General features: G+C 35.9%; 1 protein-coding gene across 2 annotated transcripts in view; it reads left to right on the top strand.

The window, feature by feature from the left end:
* Epha3 (EPH receptor A3) overlaps nucleotides 1-18,159 on the top strand; it is a 365,230-nt gene that overhangs the window by 227,495 nt on the left and 119,576 nt on the right. For both annotated transcript variants that reach the window (XM_005375518.2, XM_005375517.2), the window contains exons 4-5: nucleotides 7,881-8,036; nucleotides 8,735-9,070. In XM_005375518.2, coding sequence (XP_005375575.1) covers nucleotides 7,881-8,036; nucleotides 8,735-9,070 — 492 coding nt within the window. The remainder of the gene's footprint in view (nucleotides 1-7,880; nucleotides 8,037-8,734; nucleotides 9,071-18,159) is intronic.

The raw sequence follows: 18,159 nt of genomic DNA, 5'->3' as shown, positions 1-18,159 counted from the left end.
GATTCAAGGATATCACATTTATTGTATACTTTATTTCCATTATTATCACTTTATACTATGTAGTGAAATAATTATAAAACTCACCTTAATGAAGAAGCAATGGAAGCCTTGAGCTTGTTTTCTGGAAAGTAGATGGCCACACCTAACGTTGCTAGAACACAGTGTCACCTTAGTGTGTATCTTATGTCCAGTCTAGTCTGAAATGTCATTGCAGGTGATGTCACTGCAGAAATCCCTGCTTCACAAAGATAGGAGACTGGTAATAGAAACAGACTTGTCAACGTTCTTGTGACAATATCAGGATATTCCATTTTTATTTCTGTTCAGAATGTATGGCAATTTCAAGTTGTCTTAAACATCTTTTTAAGGCCATCATCAATTAGTATTTCAAATTGTTTATCCTCTTCTGCATGAACAAAATCAACTCAGCTGGCTTATTGAGAAATGGATCGCATATTCATTTCTCCATGTTTGGTGGTCTTTTTTATTGGAAATTATCACTCAGACTCTTCTGAAATCTGAGATAGGTCATCATGTATCACCTGGAAGGAAAGGAACTCTAGTCTAGTCTCTTTCAAAATATCTGATAATATTTAAAATATTTCAAAACTCACAGTGTTTCTTCCTCATCCCCACAATTCCAGTTCATTGTGAATGTGGTCACTTTGCTGACTTGAACATAGTTGCCTTTCCCTCCTGCAGTGTCGGCCTGACTGATTTTGTTGAGCAAGTTGAACTTGTCATGTGAATAGGCAAGTTCTGTGGCCCATTCTGTACGACAGAAATGTGATGCCAGGGGTGACTGTTTTTCTAAAAAAAATCTCTGGAGCAACTTTTGTAATGCAATTCTGTCTGGCCAGTGATTCACCTTTAAAAAGCCACCTCACATCTGTGTGTAAGAAGTTTGTGCTTGCAGTCATCTCACAGGGATGTGTGAGCAGGCAGCTCTCAGGCGTATAATTTAATATGGCTGATGACTTTAATCAAAGCCTGCAAAAGTAGGAAGCTCCAATTACAGTATTTCTTTGACAAACATTTTTCAGTGGATGACATCATGTATAGATTCACATTCAGAATTGACCTCTTTGACCACCAGAAATCTGTCCAATCAGAAGAGTTGTTCTATCCATGCTTATATCAACCCCAAATGACCAGTTATGTTTTCCTTACATGTAATCACTTGAAGACTTGAATAGTTCCACAGCAGTGGTATTAATTGGCCCATCATACACAAATAAGCACTGCTGCCTTGCTGTCTGCATGGGCAGACTCATCAGCTGGGAGTGTGAATCACAGTGACTCACACTGATGAGTGAGCCAGGACTTCTCTTGATGAAAGAAAGGAAATAACATACACTAATATGTCTACTTTCTATTCTTTACCTTATTTTTCTTTTATACACATTTCCTGCTTTAGCATCTAAAATAACACTTAAATGAGGGAAGTGTGCGATTGTTATATTACTAGTTTGATGTTCAAGGAATATAAGGCTATGCTTTTAAAATGCAGTTATTGCTTTGGCTGTTATAAGCAAAGGAAATAAAGCACAAGTATGTGTAGCCCTTAGAGGAAATCTGAAGTATATTCATGTGGATGTTTTAAAGGATAAAGTAGACATAGCAGAGAGTTATACATTAAAGTACAAGTTAATTTACCACAAGAGACAGAAAATATTTGTTGATGGAATAGATATGACAGTTCACTTATAATACTGTCTGTTATTTTTCTCATTGCTGAAACAAAATACCCAACACCCAAAGTTCAAGGGGGAGAGGTTTATTTCATTCAAAGATTGTAGAGGTTTCAGTCCATAATTGGCTGGCTCCAAGGCAAGGTGGCACATGGCAGAGGGGCAACTGTTCATGGCTGTGGAAGACAGCAAAGTAACAAAAGAAGAGACAAGCCCTTTCTGTCCCTTATATTGTATTCAGTCTACTGAGATTAGGACAGTGCTCATCCAGTGTACTGATCCAGTAATCACCCACTCCTAATCCCAGTAACCTTGATCCTAGCATTGAACCATGAATCAATCACACTCTAGATTCACACTCTAGATTCCATATCTCTAGATTCACACTCTAGATTCACACTCTAGATTCACACTCTAGATTCCATATCTCTGAAAAGGCCCCATCTAAAAGTGCATGAGGCCTTGGGGGACATCTAGGCTCAAACCATAATAAATATAAAATATTTCCTCATACATTTGGAGAAGGTGTCCTCTAATATAATGTGTTTATTAATAAGGATATACTTTGCAATCATATTCTCAAATTTGTTAGATATTTTTACCAGAATATAGAGATCTTACTTTAATAGCAAAGGAAAAAATTTACTTGCATCATTCACAAGTGCTATATTTCACCCTATGCTTTTTTTTTAGTATATGTGCTGTCGAAGTAAGCACTCACCCTCTTCTTGAATATGGCAAATTCACTCAGCTCTTACAACAAATAACACACTCATTCATCTGCCCAAAAGCATAGAGGGAGACAGTATTAGTCTTTTAAAATTATTTCTTTGTAGAAGTAGATAACCAAACAAAACTTGCACTTTTTTAATTAAAGAAATTTAGATGACTGCTTTTTAATGTTATGTCAACAGTCCAAAATTGGTAGGAAAATAATTCACGTTTTCAGAGAACAACTTGTTTCAATAACTGATTTTATAAAAATAAAATCAAGGGGCTGGGCATTTAGCTCAGCGGCACAGTGCCTGCCTGGCAAGCGCAAGGTCATGAGTTCAATCCCCAGTACCGGAAAAAAAACAAAAATTAAAATTAAAATTAAAAAATTAAAAAATAAAAAATAAAAATAAAATCAGAAAATCTCCATTGTTTAAACTGTATTTTTGAATTTCTTTGTTATTTGGGGCATATTACTCGTTCTATTTTCATTTCAGTTGTCCTGGCTGTAAAATAAGGAGCCTAACGTCTACCCTGATAATTTTAGAAGAACTGTTGGTGTTGTAAGATTCAGATGTGATATGCATTACTCAGCTATTCACTGCTATGGTTATAAGCCTGAGAAAAACAAAGAAGAAAGATTTACAGTGGTACCTCAATTTAAAACTTACCTTGTTTTATGATTTGGGGGAAATTGGCTGTGTTTGTGTTTATGTGGGAAAGACGACTGTGGTCTTGTTCCCCAATGTACACTTTGTGAACAGAAGCAAAATTATGTCCAGTGCTTCTGTTGCGAACTGAATTGTCTGGAAACACATGCATGGTGAACCGAGGCACTGCAGTATTGAGGCTCACGGTTTCAGAGGTTTTGGTTCGTGCCACTGCCTTCGTGTCTGAGTCTGGGGTGAGGCAGAACGTCGTGGTGGAGAGAACTGGCAGAGGACACCCACTCACTTCATGGTAACCCGGAAGCAGAGAAAACGAAACAGAGTAGAGAGAGACGGCCAAGGGTCAAGACACAACCTTCAAAGGCATGTCCTCAGTAGCCTATTTCCCTGAAACGGACCCCACCTAGTACACCGTTCGTGGATGAATTCGGCTGCTATTGATCCACTCATGAGTCTGGTGCCCTCATCCTGTCCTCTCCAAAGCCCACCTCTGAACGTCACTGCATTGGCATTTCAGCACCTAATGTTAGACTTTCTGGGCAGCACTTCTTGTTTCACGCATAGCAAGATGGTACATAAAAGTGTTCTTCAGAAACATAAGTGATACAAGTAAAAATTAGGCTAATATTATAGCATTTGTGATTGTATTTTGCATTTATTTTGTATTCAAAAATTTTTCATACATTGAAGATTGAAGTATATCAGCAAGCTCTTTGCTATGAGAAGATACAAAGTTGTCCCCAACTACATAGGTCATTTAACTTCCTGAATTTCTGTGTCCTCAAATGTAAAGCACAGACACAGCTCAGTGGGAATTTTTACAGATATTTTAGCTACATAAAGGCTATAATTCTATTTACTGTATTAGCAACTGAATTATCGGTTTATGCCACCTAAGTATTTTCTTTTGCAAGAAAATTTAACCACAGTTACTTAAAGAAGCAGAATCGATGTGTGTGTCTATGTGTGGGCGTGCATGCCTGTGTGTCCAGAGAAAGTACAAAACTACATTTGTGGCTTCTTTTTTATTTTGTTTTGAAATAGGTTCTTGCTAAATTGTCCAGACTGGCCTCAAACTTGCAATCCATTTACCTCAGGCTTCCAGTTAGCTAGGATTATGAATATGCACCACCACACTTGGGCTCCACTATCTTGAGGTATATAATTGCAATAGTCTGAATAAGGTAGTAGCTGGCCAGTTAGAATTTAAACAAAATTAAAATTCTACTAAAACTCAAAAAGTGGGTTTTGATATTGAGTCAATAATCCACAATGCTTGCTGCTTCCTCTACATAAAAATTTATCATTTTACATTGATCCATTTGTGTTTTTAATTAAGATTCTTACCAACTCCTACCACATTTTCATGACCTCTGTCAAATAGCATTCCATCTAAGGAACCTCTACCACCACCCAGTCCAAAGCAGGTGATGCTCCACATGGTCTATTAAATGCTTGCGGCCTGTTTTCTATTGCAAGGCCCATTTTGGTATGGATGAAATTAGAGATATTTTTATGTTTATGGCTATCAGTTGATACCTGACAAAAATGCATTAAACTGTGTGTGTGTCTACCTATTCTTATTATCTTTAACGTTATTAATGAGTCATACTTGAACAGTCTTGTTACTAGTATGCAGTCATCAAATGAAATCTAGTTAGCTGTTCAAATCACATTAATTTCTAGTTTTGTCACACATTGCTACCTCCAAGCTACTATCAGTAATCCAGATAAACTGTACTGTAGCTAAAACGCAATTATGCCATTTTCCTGCCTTGACTTAAAAGTATCATGTAGCCATTTATAATATCATTAAAATGATTGTTTATTGAATATCTTTATGTCAAATGTTTAAGCCATAAAAGCCTCAAACAAAACATGCAGATAAACTTACATGCAAACAAAATAGCCAAGTACATTGGAATAATGCAACTTAATTCTTTAAAGACTCCACCATGCCTACTTTCAAATCAAAGGGCAACTCAGTGATGAACTAAATTGAAACCAGAAGTTAAGTGCCTGATTTGTTTACATATGTTATATCATTCACCCTGTGGCAATAGAATGTGAGATATGAGTGCAAGTTTCTAACCATGGTTATGGACAATGTTAAAAAATTTGTAATCCTAATCAATATTTGTTTAGGATGGTAGAATTTGTTGGACTAGATCTCAATGCAATGTCAAGAATTTTTCAATATTCTCTTTAATGAACCTAGAGCAGCCATTTTTAGTAAGAAGTAGAAAATAGCAAGATGAATTAATTTCTGCTGTCCTTTTATGATACTCTAATACCAAATTTCTCTTGGCAGTGTATTTCTCATTTTATTTCAAGAAACTTTCAGGAAGAAACTATTTTCACACAATGTATTATCTTTCAGTAACACACTTAAAGGTCCTAAAAGTTAAGATTCAGTCACACAGGCTTTCTTCTGCATGCAAATAAACTTTCTTCACAATATGAAGTTGACAGAAAACAATTCTGGAATTCTGTGATAATCTTTAGTACCAATTAAGTGCTAAAAACAATCAAAAGCAATGTCTCTTTGAAATTGAGTTTTAAAAATTACTGACTCCCAAAGATTATCAGGAGAAAACGTAAAATTTAAATGTTGAAGTTCTTCCTTAAAGAAATGTCTCATATTAGGATTTTCACTGATATTTCATTCCAAACATAGTATGAAAATGAGTCAAATGAAATTACTGTAGCATTATGGGTGCACTCAGGCTAAGTAAGAGTCATGTAAGTGAGTCATAATTATGTAAAAGTGGTAAACAGAGGGTGAATACAAAACGGTAAGCTAAAATCAATGCTGGGTAACTGGATCATTTGGCTTACAAAAAATGTCATACATAGGTATATATAGAAAGAAAGACAATAGTACAGTTAGTACAGGACATTTCATCCAATAACAATTCATAAGTGTATGAATTTTTTAATTGAAATTAAAACTTCATTTCTTGTAAAGATACCACAAAGAAGATAGAAACACAAACTATAAACTGGGAGAAAATAATCTCAATACATACATTACACGAAAGACTTGCATTTAGAATATACAAAGAAGTATAATAAAGAAATGATGAAAATATCTGAGCGCTTTACAAGACAAGGTACATAAATGGCCCCAAAGTACAAGTGAAGATGCTTTATTTCCTTACTTATTAAAGAGATTCAAGTTAAAACCACAAGATACTACCACAAACTCCTTAGAACAGCAAAAATTGAAAAGACTGATGTTGGTAAAGATGGGGAGCAATGAAAACCTCATAATTTGCTGACAGGAATGTCAGTTGATGCAATGAATTTTGGAAAAACTGACAATTTCTGAAAAACTTTGCTATAGCCCTAACATATGATCTGCCTATTCTATTCCTTAGATTTGCCCACGGGAAAAATTGTCTATGTTTCCACACACATCTGTACATGAACGTTCAAGAAGCTTTAACTTTAAGTCTCAAAGTGGAAAAACCTCAAAGTCCATCAGCAGTTGAATGTCTAAACAAATTATAATTTATACAATGGAATACTACTCAGCAATACAAATGAATGAATGGACATGCATCATAACATGATAAATTTGAGAACTATTTTGATGAGTGAAAGAACCCAGGCACAAAAGATTATGTAGCATACAACTGCATTTGTATGAAATTCTGGAAAACGCAAACTAATGTACAGTGACAGAAAGCTGATTGTTAGCTGGGAATAGATGTTGAAGGAAGAATCTGTTACAAATAAACATGAAGAAATTTTGTGGTGATGAAATATTTGTTATCTTTGTGGAGATGGTTTCACAAGTATATATACTTGCCCAAACTGACTGAATTATACACTTTAAATATGTGCAGTCTGCTGGGATTTCTTTCTTTTTAATTTTGACTTCTATTGGTACATGTTTGCTGTATATAATGATTACATTCACTGTAGGGGTTAGTACCTGCACATCACACATCTCAATTTCCTTCCCCCTTTTTATTTTTCCAGCATCAGATTCATTTATTTATCTTATAATATCTTATGAAAGTAAGCATCATATATACAGATTGATAACCATATTAATAAAAAATGTAAGGCAATTATACTAAGTCAAGGTATACTTTTAGATACTTGTCTACGCTGGATAAGTGTATCATTTTTAAAACAACCTATATTTCCCTGTGTAGTTCAGATACAGACCAGTGAATGTGATGTATTTCAATCATTATGCCAGCCTTTTCCATAGAAGTTGAGAAAAAGTTTCAAAATAAAAAAGATTGCAGCCCATAAGAGCTATGATCAAAAATCTTAAAATATATAGAAAGCTGTGATTTATTTTTTCTTCAATTGCTTGCAGTTTGTAGGACAGAGCTGTACACACACACACACAGCAGTTGGAAAACAAGTCAGTGTGTAATGCACTGTGAGCTGCAGCATGGCGACTCGTGTACACATTGCCTCATGTTTTAAAAAGGGAATGGCTGTTCGATGACATGGTTTTGCTTTATTTTCTCCACAAATAATCCAATGCCAAGTAAAGCTGTGAAAACACAAGCTGGAAATTTCATCATCCTCTAGAGCCAAAATAACCTAAAGCTTATAGTGCTTTTTTCCCTTAACATTTGGTAGAAATTCAAGTGTATATGTAGAAAAATATACCCTGGGTCATGTTATTTGCTTCTGTAAATTCTAGTAATAAAAAATTGATCTCCATTCATGATGAACTGAAGCTCTAACATCCTGAAATCTGTTTTATATATGCTATGTATTTTGTGAAAGACATCCACAGAATCATCACGGAGCTTTAAAACAGCTACTTTGTTTGCAGCGTGTCGGCCGGGCTTCTACAAGGCTGCGGACGGTAACATGAAGTGCGCTAAGTGCCCACCGCACAGCTCCACCAGCGAAGAAGGTTCAGTGAACTGCAGGTGTGAGAATAATTACTTCCGAGCAGACAAAGACCCTCCATCCATGGCTTGTACCCGTGAGTAGTTTTGCTGCAACCCATGCCTCCATGTTGGTTTCTTTCTTCTTGTTACTGTGCTGTTTGTTTTTGGTTTCTCTCTGTCTGTGTGTTCGTAGCATCTGCCCATTTCCTTCCATTGCCCATATGCAAACCAAAAGCTTCTCTGCTTCACTCGTCACGCTTGGCTCACCCAAAATGCAACATCTATCAGACAAAATGAATTAGTTTTTAAAGTACTTCCTGCAATATAGCCCCTAGAAAGAAAAGAAATTTTCTGTATCTTGTTTTAAGACCTTGCATTGCATTTGACAGCATAGAGGAGGCTATAGGCAGGGGATGTGTGTTTTTACATTTTTATTCCCTGTTGCTATCTATTGGTCATAGGTCATAGGGAAAAAGACTAAGATTTATAAAAGGAATACAGAAGTTTTCATAACTATCCTCAAGGGTATTGAATTTAGTGGTAAATTCCTTGCTGGACCTTGTGAACAGATCCTCCATCCTGATTGAAAACTCCCCCCTTTCCTACCTTGGGGAGGACAGTGCTCTTGAATCCATGTGTCTATAATCTCATGGATCCTCTAAGGGTGAGTTAAAAGTAGATAATAAAGACAGGATGGTTATTTACCTCTTTCAGCTCCATTGTAAGTTATCTATTTTTCTTGTAGTAAAACACAGAAGTGAGGCCCATTAATCTTTGTTGAACTACTTTGCAGGACCTCCATCTGCACCAAGAAATGTTATCTCTAATATAAATGAGACCTCGGTTATCCTGGACTGGAGCTGGCCCCTAGACACAGGAGGCCGGAAAGACATTACCTTCAACATCATATGTAAAAAATGTGGGTGGAATGCACAACAGTGTGAGCCCTGCAGCCCAAATGTCCGCTTCCTCCCTCGACAGTTCGGACTCACCAACACCACTGTGACAGTGACAGACCTCCTGGCACACACAAACTACACCTTTGAGATTGATGCAGTTAATGGGGTGTCGGAGCTGAGCTCCCCACCAAGACAGTTTGCTGCAGTCAGCATCACAACTAATCAGGCTGGTGAGTATTTACCGGGTGCCTCTAACTGCTGTGACATAAAACCAACTAATGCTCTTGGTGGAGAAAATAGGAAAGGGAAAAGCGGCGGGGAGAGCATGAGGAAGAAACAGTATTTTCTCTTTTGTCATGTTGAGAGAGTTATAGTGCATTCAATAATTCAGTGTATTTCTTCAAATGAAAATCAACACTAGCTGTGAAGTAATTTTAAACCTACTTTATACCCATTGCTTGCAACATTAAAATCCCTAAACATTTAGGGCTCTGAGATAGTAGCTGTCAGAATCCTTGGAACAATTCTAAATGTTGAAGTATTTATGCACTGAACTTGAGGTTTGAAACGGTTATGTAGAATATTCACATCTATAAGTTTTTATATTATTTACAACTTAATTGTTATATAACTATTCAATTATTTTATGTTCCTAAAAAACCCAAAATATTATAGCCCTAATATTAGTTCTGCTTAGTTAAAGAAAGTAAACTGTTTATTTAATAAGTTTTGTGCTAGTAAATTGAAAATATGGAATAATGAATCATGGTTTTAAAAAGTCTTGTTGGAAAACAATTCAAATATTTAAACTAAAGGCATTCCCTGATGTTTGGTAATTTTACCAACCACATTTTTACTGATAACGATTTACCAATGAGAAGAAAAGTACTATATTGGCAGTTTGTAAGCAAATCTTATTTAATATAAGATAGAAAAAATTTAAAAGCATAAAATTGTCTCATACTTCTTTATGTTATCCCAAACTTTTATTTATTGTTAGTAAATAATATTCACTGATCACAGTAAATCCTCTGTGTAGATTATTTGTCTTTTACTGAGGACTATTTAGTTGCTATCCATATATATATATATGGATTATTATTTACATACCAAAAGTGTTTCTTTGAAATAAGAAAGTCATTTTTCAGTATTGATAATGGGGATGAAGAAACAATATAGTATTCTTTTGTAGTCAATATAGCTTGTGCATTGTTAAACCTATGTTTGTTGCTCATAATAGTTACAGATGTTATAAGTGTGGATATAATCCAAGCAGTTTGATTCAAAGATACTATTTAGTGTGTAAACATCAGCTAAAACATACTTTGGAGCTGAGAAGGTGAGGTGGGAATTGGAAAAAGAAAGGATGCCAATCAGAGAATGCTTGAATGAGTACTCCAGATTCATGTGTATACTCCCAGATGTGTTCACCTATAAATTGGCTGTCGGGACTGAGTGTAAACTAAGCTTCTGATAAGCAGTTGGTGTAAGTGATGAAAGACCTTCTAGCCTCCAGTGGGAATTTCCCTTTGCTCTGAGGATATCCAAATATGCACTGAATGCTGCTGTAGGCAGAGAAAGCAGAGGTGACTAAATTCTTTTATCAGCTGGAAGAGGTTTTCTAATAGTAAAATAATGATCCAAAACCCCACTACAGTTTGTTTCTCTTACTGGGCTGACTTAGGAAGGTTAGTTTACCTACCAACAGCACACAGTTAGTGTCATCTAAAGCTAATATTCAGTAAGTACGCACCAGTATGACATCCTGGTTGCTAATATATTTTATACTGGTAAGCACTCCCACCTACTTTGGCAGATTAGAATAGAAATACACCTACGCTGCTTAATTTTCAAGTATGCTGAGTAATGTCCTAAACTCAGTATCTCAAGTCCAACCTTCACCCTCCCCATAATCCAGCAACCAAAAAGATAGATCTTGAATAGGAGGGGTCTCCATTGTCCTGTACTGGTACCCATCTTCAGACATTCCTGCCCTGTCTTTGCATAGATGTTTTCAATATAACCCTTCTCATGTTCAAATGTATCTCTTTCTGTTTCCAAATTTGTTTTGTTTTCTCTGTGTTTCTGCTCTCATATATTGATGAAAACTTTACATCATCTCATGCTGATAAATATTTGTCGAAGAGTTGTATCTTAAACAACATGTACTGAATCTTTATTCTAATCTTGCTTAATGAACCTGTAATTTTTCCCACTAGCACCTACATCCTAGACCAACTGATATGTGTCATTGCTTTGCTACAGTTAATGATATTTTGACTTTGTAACTAGTGTTATTAAAAATTTGTAACTTAGGTTTATTTAGTTGTCCATGGGAAAAATGAGTAATGCTATTATTACATGTCGCATGATTGTGGTTTTCATATACAACAAACACAAGAATTTAAAGAAATTAAAGTGATGTGGTAAATGGCCTTCACAAATCTTCTACGGTATTTCTAGTTGATTTACTACTTAGCTTAAAATAAGAGCATCAATCTGTGTTACTATTATCTCTTAAACAAAAACATATAAAAACAAGCCAAGGTTCTTTATTTCCTATCCTATCATTTTCCTCTGGCTTACTGACAATGCACTTATCATGAAACTAATACTTCCAAATACATACAGTGAATGAATCTAGGTAAAGTGGCAACCAAAATCAGGCCAAGATCTAAACAAATAAATGAGGGTTGATGCTTGGCCCTCCCTGTTCCACATCACAGCCTAAGACAGAGATTCAGCAGGAATGATCTCAGTTACCTCCCTTAACCCTAATCACATTTTTAAAAAAAATAACAGTTTTGTCTACAATACGTACAACAGACATTTGATATATTTATTTAAGGGTGTCTGTATCATTTTATGTGCCTGGGAAGGTAGAGGTCTTTGTTCTGTCTCCAAATCCCCAGGGTAAGATATATAAGCATGATTAGAAGCAATGCCGTTTCTATTAGGAATGTTTCTTTGTTTTGCTTCATTCTTGTTCTTGTGACGGTTAATGGATGGGTAGCCTTGAAAAATAACCTCCCTACCATGAAAAGGATATGGCTTGTGACAGATATGATGCCAAGCTGTTTAAATTCCTCCTAGTCTGTCTATCTTTGACATGGATAGAAAGGGCAAATGTGAATGTTTCCCTTTTAATTTAGTTTGTGAGATTGAGTTTGTTGATTCTTCTCTTGATTGCATTGTAAAAGCTCTGCAATGACCACAGGATAACACATCTTATAAATTGTAGAGGATTTCATTGTAAATTTAGATATTAAGTCTTCAATACTTGCACAAAGTATGTCAGCAAGATAAAAAGCATGGCTTCTGTATAAAGATTGTATCCATCAATCTGTGAGTCAGACAAGTAACAGAAGACTCAGAGATTGCAAAACAAATGCCTTCCAAGTTACAGCTTAGGGTCAACTGCTACCTTTTGTTTTCTTCCTTAGAATAAGTACATTTACTTGTCACTTCCAGAAGCAATGATTCCCTTGATGGAATACCCATCTCTCCTTTTTCAGAGCCCCTTTATTGAATCTGACTATTTTCACTCTCTTATAGCAGATAATGGTCTCAGGTTAGTCCAAGGTATACTAAAAGAGGATTTATGAAATTCACAGGTCCACCTTTAACCTCCAAGTTTTACAAAAATGAGATCCAAGTTTTACAAAAATTTCACCAGGAGATCAAACTCCTGCTTTGTCTGCCAACTCTGTTCCCACTTCCAATTCCTATTTTCCTTTTCTTTCTATTATTCTAAGTGTTATGACATGAAACTGCAGAGAAGACAGAGAAAAGCTTTGCTGGGAAAACCCATTATAACATGGGCCAGCCACAGTGAACTTGATCCTTTTTCACCCACTATTATAGGTGTCGTGCAGCAGCTCATCCTTATCATCTCCGCCTTCCCAAGACCTAATCTCATATTCACTCCCTCATTCTTTCCAGATAGTTTTCCTAACTTCTAGACACCATAAACATTTAGAGAGCAAAACATTACCTCCTCTTTCTCTGGATCAAATGCTTCCCACCTATACTAGGTCTCACTGGTTTGAGGCTCTGTATGCTGTCACACAAATCTTCCCTCCCTTTCTAGCATCTTTAACAAAGCACCCTATCTCTTCCTTTTTTCTGTTTCAAAGAGTTTTTTTATCCTACAGGAAAATACAAACAGTTAAATAACAGCAGTAGCTACAACACACAGAAATGCATGTGAACATTATACAGTTGTGACCATTTCTTCATGATCTTGTTCTGTATTTTACCTAATATTCAATTCAGGAGTAGACTTTTCATAAAGCTTTCCCCGGTTTTCTCATTCACGCTCCCTCCTTTACACTTCTGTACTCTAATTGCTACTCTCACTCATAAAAAGCCCTCTAGAGAGGACAAGTGATATTCCCTACTGGTATCTATACATCCAGCTAAATGCAGTTGTTGGGACATAAAGATCATGAGGGCCTAGAAGTTGTTTAAATGATCATAACTGTATTTCTAGGATTTAGTCAAGGCTCCTAGCATATGGTAATTATTCATCTTTGTTGGATGAATAAATGATTAAAGAAAATTTATATTATCTCAAAGCTAAGACATGCTGTCCTTGCAACTTGTCCCCACCCTGTTCCTCCTCCTCCATCTTTGCCCTCCTTCTCTCTCTGTGTCCCCACCCAGTCTCTCTCCTAATGTCACTGTCATTTTCCCCAGTTTAATGAATGCTAACCTTAGGAAACATCCTTGGCATACCTACAATGAAGAAGTTCTAGCATGCTAATTGCTCAATTTTTTCTTTTAATCTTTACACATTTTTCTCCCTACTTAGTGTAATAATTTAACATTCCCAGACTCAATATTTAAAAATAGGCAACTATATGAGATTTAATAGTATTCTTTTATATTTATGAAATTCTAAGGTAATATAGAGAACTAAAATATATTGACTTAAATTGAAATATCATCATAATGAGCACATCTCTCCATTGAGATATTTGTAAATCAGGCTAATGGCTTAACCCTTACTTGTATTTGATAATTTTTCTCTTTTGTTCATATACTATGTGACATGCAGATGTTTATAATATAAATACAGATTTTGAAAACATAATAAAAGATAAATTAGAACAATACAGTAGGTATTAAATAAATTAAGAAGCAGTGCTTTCCAATTTAATGAAAAACTTAAAGAAATTTAAAGAAAAAACTCTTGAAATTTTGAAAAATGGAAATACAAATACTGAGTTCCCTTACTAATATAAATTAGACTATTCCAATGTATATGTAGATAAACTACACTGGGTCATAATATTTGCTTCTGTAAATTTTAGTAGGAAAAAAATTAAATTTCTGAAGGGGAGATACTTCTTATGAAGGGGTGAAATGAAGCCAGACTGGATAAGCAAGGAAGACCATGCAACTTGAAAAATAGATGGTAGGACACTGAACAGAAATACATATTTTCCATGGAAAAATCACCTTTATTAGATCTACATTTTAGGAAGTTTAAGCTTCAAAAAATCAAGAAATAGGCTAATCAGAACAATTATTCCTAAGTGAATTCCTGAATTATAATGAGAGAATAATTGTGATACAAATGTTATCATTGGAAAATGAGTATGAGCAATATCTTTAGCCATCATATTTAATTCTAAAATAGTAATTTTGATGTTTTTTAGTCCATGTGAATATCTCATGACAGTAGAGTTTACTTCAGGAAGAAAGTAGACACAATTAACATACCATCATCAATGTCAGACTTCCTGCTTCTCTCTGCCTTTGTCTCCCAATCTCTCTTATCTCCTCCCTTATTTCCAGAAGTTTCCCCTCTGGTTTTCTACAGCTTCCTTTACTTAACCATTTCTTTAGGTTTTTATGTATTGTTAGATTTCCCATATAAGAGCAGCCTCCTAGCACACTGTAATTCAACTTTCTGGGTCTGACTAATTTATTCAAGGTGATGATTTCTAACTTTATTCACTTTCCTACAGATGACATGATGTCATTCTTTTATAGCTTAGTAATATCCCATTATGTATCTATACCACATTTTCTGTATCTATATATCTCTTGACTAGCATCTAGGCAATTTTCACAGCTTGGCTATTGCAAATTGCCTTGGCATAAACATGGATATACATGTATCAGTATAGTATTTTAAAATTTTAGCTATAAATTCAATCCAAAAATAAGTTTTAGGAATTCTTGGACTTTATATCTGGATTCTAGTTCATGCTGATGGTTAAAAATGAAGTACTATCACATGGAAAACTGTTTCATGTTGGAATCACTCAATTAAATAAATAACTTGCTTTAGCTTGAGACTTGGGAAAACAGCACTTTCGCTCAACTAGCGTCACCTCTGAGTGCCGCTGCAAGCTGAAAGCGGTGCTGTCCATTCTCTTGGTTCTGGGATTTTAATCACTCCATATTGCTCCATATTTTATTTGACAGAGTAGCTTCCCCTCATTTAATTTTTTTCTCCAGAGAATCACATTTTTATACTTTTACAACTGATTTTAACTTTTACTTTCCTCTTCTATTTGAACACTATCCTATGTATTAGACACTATACCATCACTGGGACACAATACTCACCACACACAACTTAAAGGAGAATAATGTTTTTCATACCACATTTCAGGAGATTCAGTCCATGGTTCGTTGGCTCCAAGGAAAAAGCAGCATGACCTAGGGGTATGGACGAGGAAAGCTGTCTATCCTGTGGCAGGCTGCGAGCAGAAAGGAAGGAGGGGCCAAGGATAAGAACAAACCCTTCCTGGTCATGCCCCAGGGATCCATCTCCTCTGACGGAGCCCCACCTGTAAATACCCTTTTGGGAGCATTTCAAATCCAAGTCATGGCTTCATACCTCCATGCAGAGAAGGCTTTTGTTCACCTCATTATGCAAAATACACTTCATCCCTGTCTAAAAGTTGCCAAATTTTTAACAATTTCAGCACTGCTGAAACAGTTAAGTCCAAAGTTTCCTCTGACCTCAAAGCAAACTCTTAGCTGTGAGACCCTATTAGAATCAGAAAGAAAGTTAGGACCTTCAATATGTAAAAGCACAGGACAAACACTCCTACTACAAAAGGGAGAATTGGACGATAGAAATAAATAAGAGGAAAGCAAGACTAAAACTCAGCAGGGAAAACATTAAATCCTGTATTTGCATATCCTAGGCCAGGTAATCCTGAAATGTGAACTCGAAGGGTTTGGGCAGCCTCAGCCCTACGTTTTAGTGGCTTCCAACCTATAGGACTTCTGACTTGGCTTAACTCTGTTGGAAGCCTGAGGCTGTCCTCAGCAAGCATCCACACCCTAGCCTTTGCTATTTCCTTGCGGCTCCTCTGAACTTTCAGCTTCACTCACACAGCTTCACATGCTGCCTTCTCGAGGGAGAGTTGCCTCCCAGGCCTTTTCTGAAATTGCAGTGAAAGTCTCTGTGAACCACATCTTTTGCATTTTGCATGCCTAAAATACTAGCACCATGTAGATGGCACCAAATGCCTCACTCCTGGGGATCAGTGGCTGGACCCCCTTGTCCCGTGGCTGCAGCAGCATGGCTGAACTAAGGGGAACACTCTCCTCAGTGACACTAATTGAATTGGGCTTGCTGGGGTCTTTCTTCTCAAGGCAATGGTTTATTTCTTTTTTCTTTTCCACCCTTGATAATGTGATGGATGTGTTGTGGCCACTTTCTGAGGTGTCTTCACCTTTCCTCTGTCAGATCACTTAGTTTGGTATCCTTAATCTAAAAATTCCACAAAGTTTCAAGACATGAGAAAAATGTAGACAGTTTTGGCCATAGCATAGCACACATAACTTGCCATCCTAGTGTAATCTACTCCTTGGCTGAAATCTTCTGAGCCTGTCCACATTCCTATAAGCATTCTGGTCTTCTGACCTCTAACCAGTACCACCACTCAGGCTCTGATTACAACAATGTAAAGTTTTGCTAAGTCACATCTCCAAATATTTTCAAACTCTTGGACACAGTTTTCAAGACTTCTAAACCACACTGTCAGGTACCGCCATAGCAACAGTCCCACTCCTAATACCAAGTTTCTATATCAATCACTTTCCTGTCATTCGAACAAAATAACTGACAATCTTAAATTAAAGGAGAAGAGGTTTGTGTTAGCTTGTGCTTCAGGAGATTCAGTCCCTGGTTGGTTGATTCCAGCATAGAAATGCTGTGGCAGAAGGGAATAGTAAGCAAAGCTGACTAATCTATAGGAGCTAGGAAGCAGAGCAGAGGAAGGAGGATCCAGCGATGAGAGAATGCACCCATTTTGGTCATGCTCCACTGAGAAGCTTCCTCTGATTAAGCCCAACCTCTGAACAAGAGACTCTTGGGGAACCCTTCATATCCAACCACAGGGCATGCATCAAAATGTTACAAAATAGCACAACAGTACACACATGACTCATTCTCTCCCCAGATTTCCCCAAATTGACATTCTCCACAACTGCTTCATCAGTCTTGCCCCATTTCTCTCTAGAGATATCACTTATTTCTGAAAGACTTAAGTGTTAACAGCAGATATTATGCCCCTTTACTTCTAAGTGCAAATTTCCTAAAAAAAAAAAAAACAAAAAAAAAAACAAAAAAAACTGACATGCGTAATTTCAATACATTTATCAAAGTCAGGGCATTAATATTGTTTTGTGCTGAGATTTCACATGCAGATACTATATTTCATCTATTGCTACCCTAATATCCTCACAGCAAAACATATTAGTGTATCTTTGTCTTTAGTTTTTATCTAAGATGTAATACTTCTCTAAAATAATGAGTGAATAAATAATTTCTGTAAAGTCAACTCAGATACAAAAAATGAAGCAAAAAAAGATTAATGCTCAGTGATAGGCCTTTGCAGACATTTGATGTTAGTCTAGGAATTTCAGTTGCCACTGTATTCATAAATGATAAGTAAATAATATTCTAATTTGAAGCAAAGTAAATATAACAAGTGTACATAGGTTTACTATTGAAGCACCATTGATTTATGCAAAGAAGAGCATATTAGAGATTATTCAATATAATTCAAGTAGTTCTCAGCTTTAAGCCAAATCATCAACTTAATTTGATAATCAAAGATAGGTTCATTCATTTTGCCTTAAACAAACCCTTGCTTCCTTCTAAAACACTGCTATATATAACATGAAAGGTATGAAAGGGAAAATAATCATAAATTTTCTTTATTTTTTAATCATACAGTGCAAAATCCTGTTACTAGTATTACTTTAATTAATCATACCTTTTATAAGTTTTTAACAATTATTTTAATAAAAACAAAAATCATTCATCTGAATAGGATACTATGTG

This window comes from Chinchilla lanigera, unplaced genomic scaffold (assembly GCF_000276665.1).
Source record: "Chinchilla lanigera isolate Chin_1 unplaced genomic scaffold, ChiLan1.0 scaffold00006, whole genome shotgun sequence".
NCBI classification, from domain to species: domain Eukaryota; kingdom Metazoa; phylum Chordata; class Mammalia; order Rodentia; family Chinchillidae; genus Chinchilla; species Chinchilla lanigera.
The sequence above is the reverse complement of the archived record's forward strand: the minus strand, read 5'-3'. Positions and strand labels throughout refer to the sequence as shown.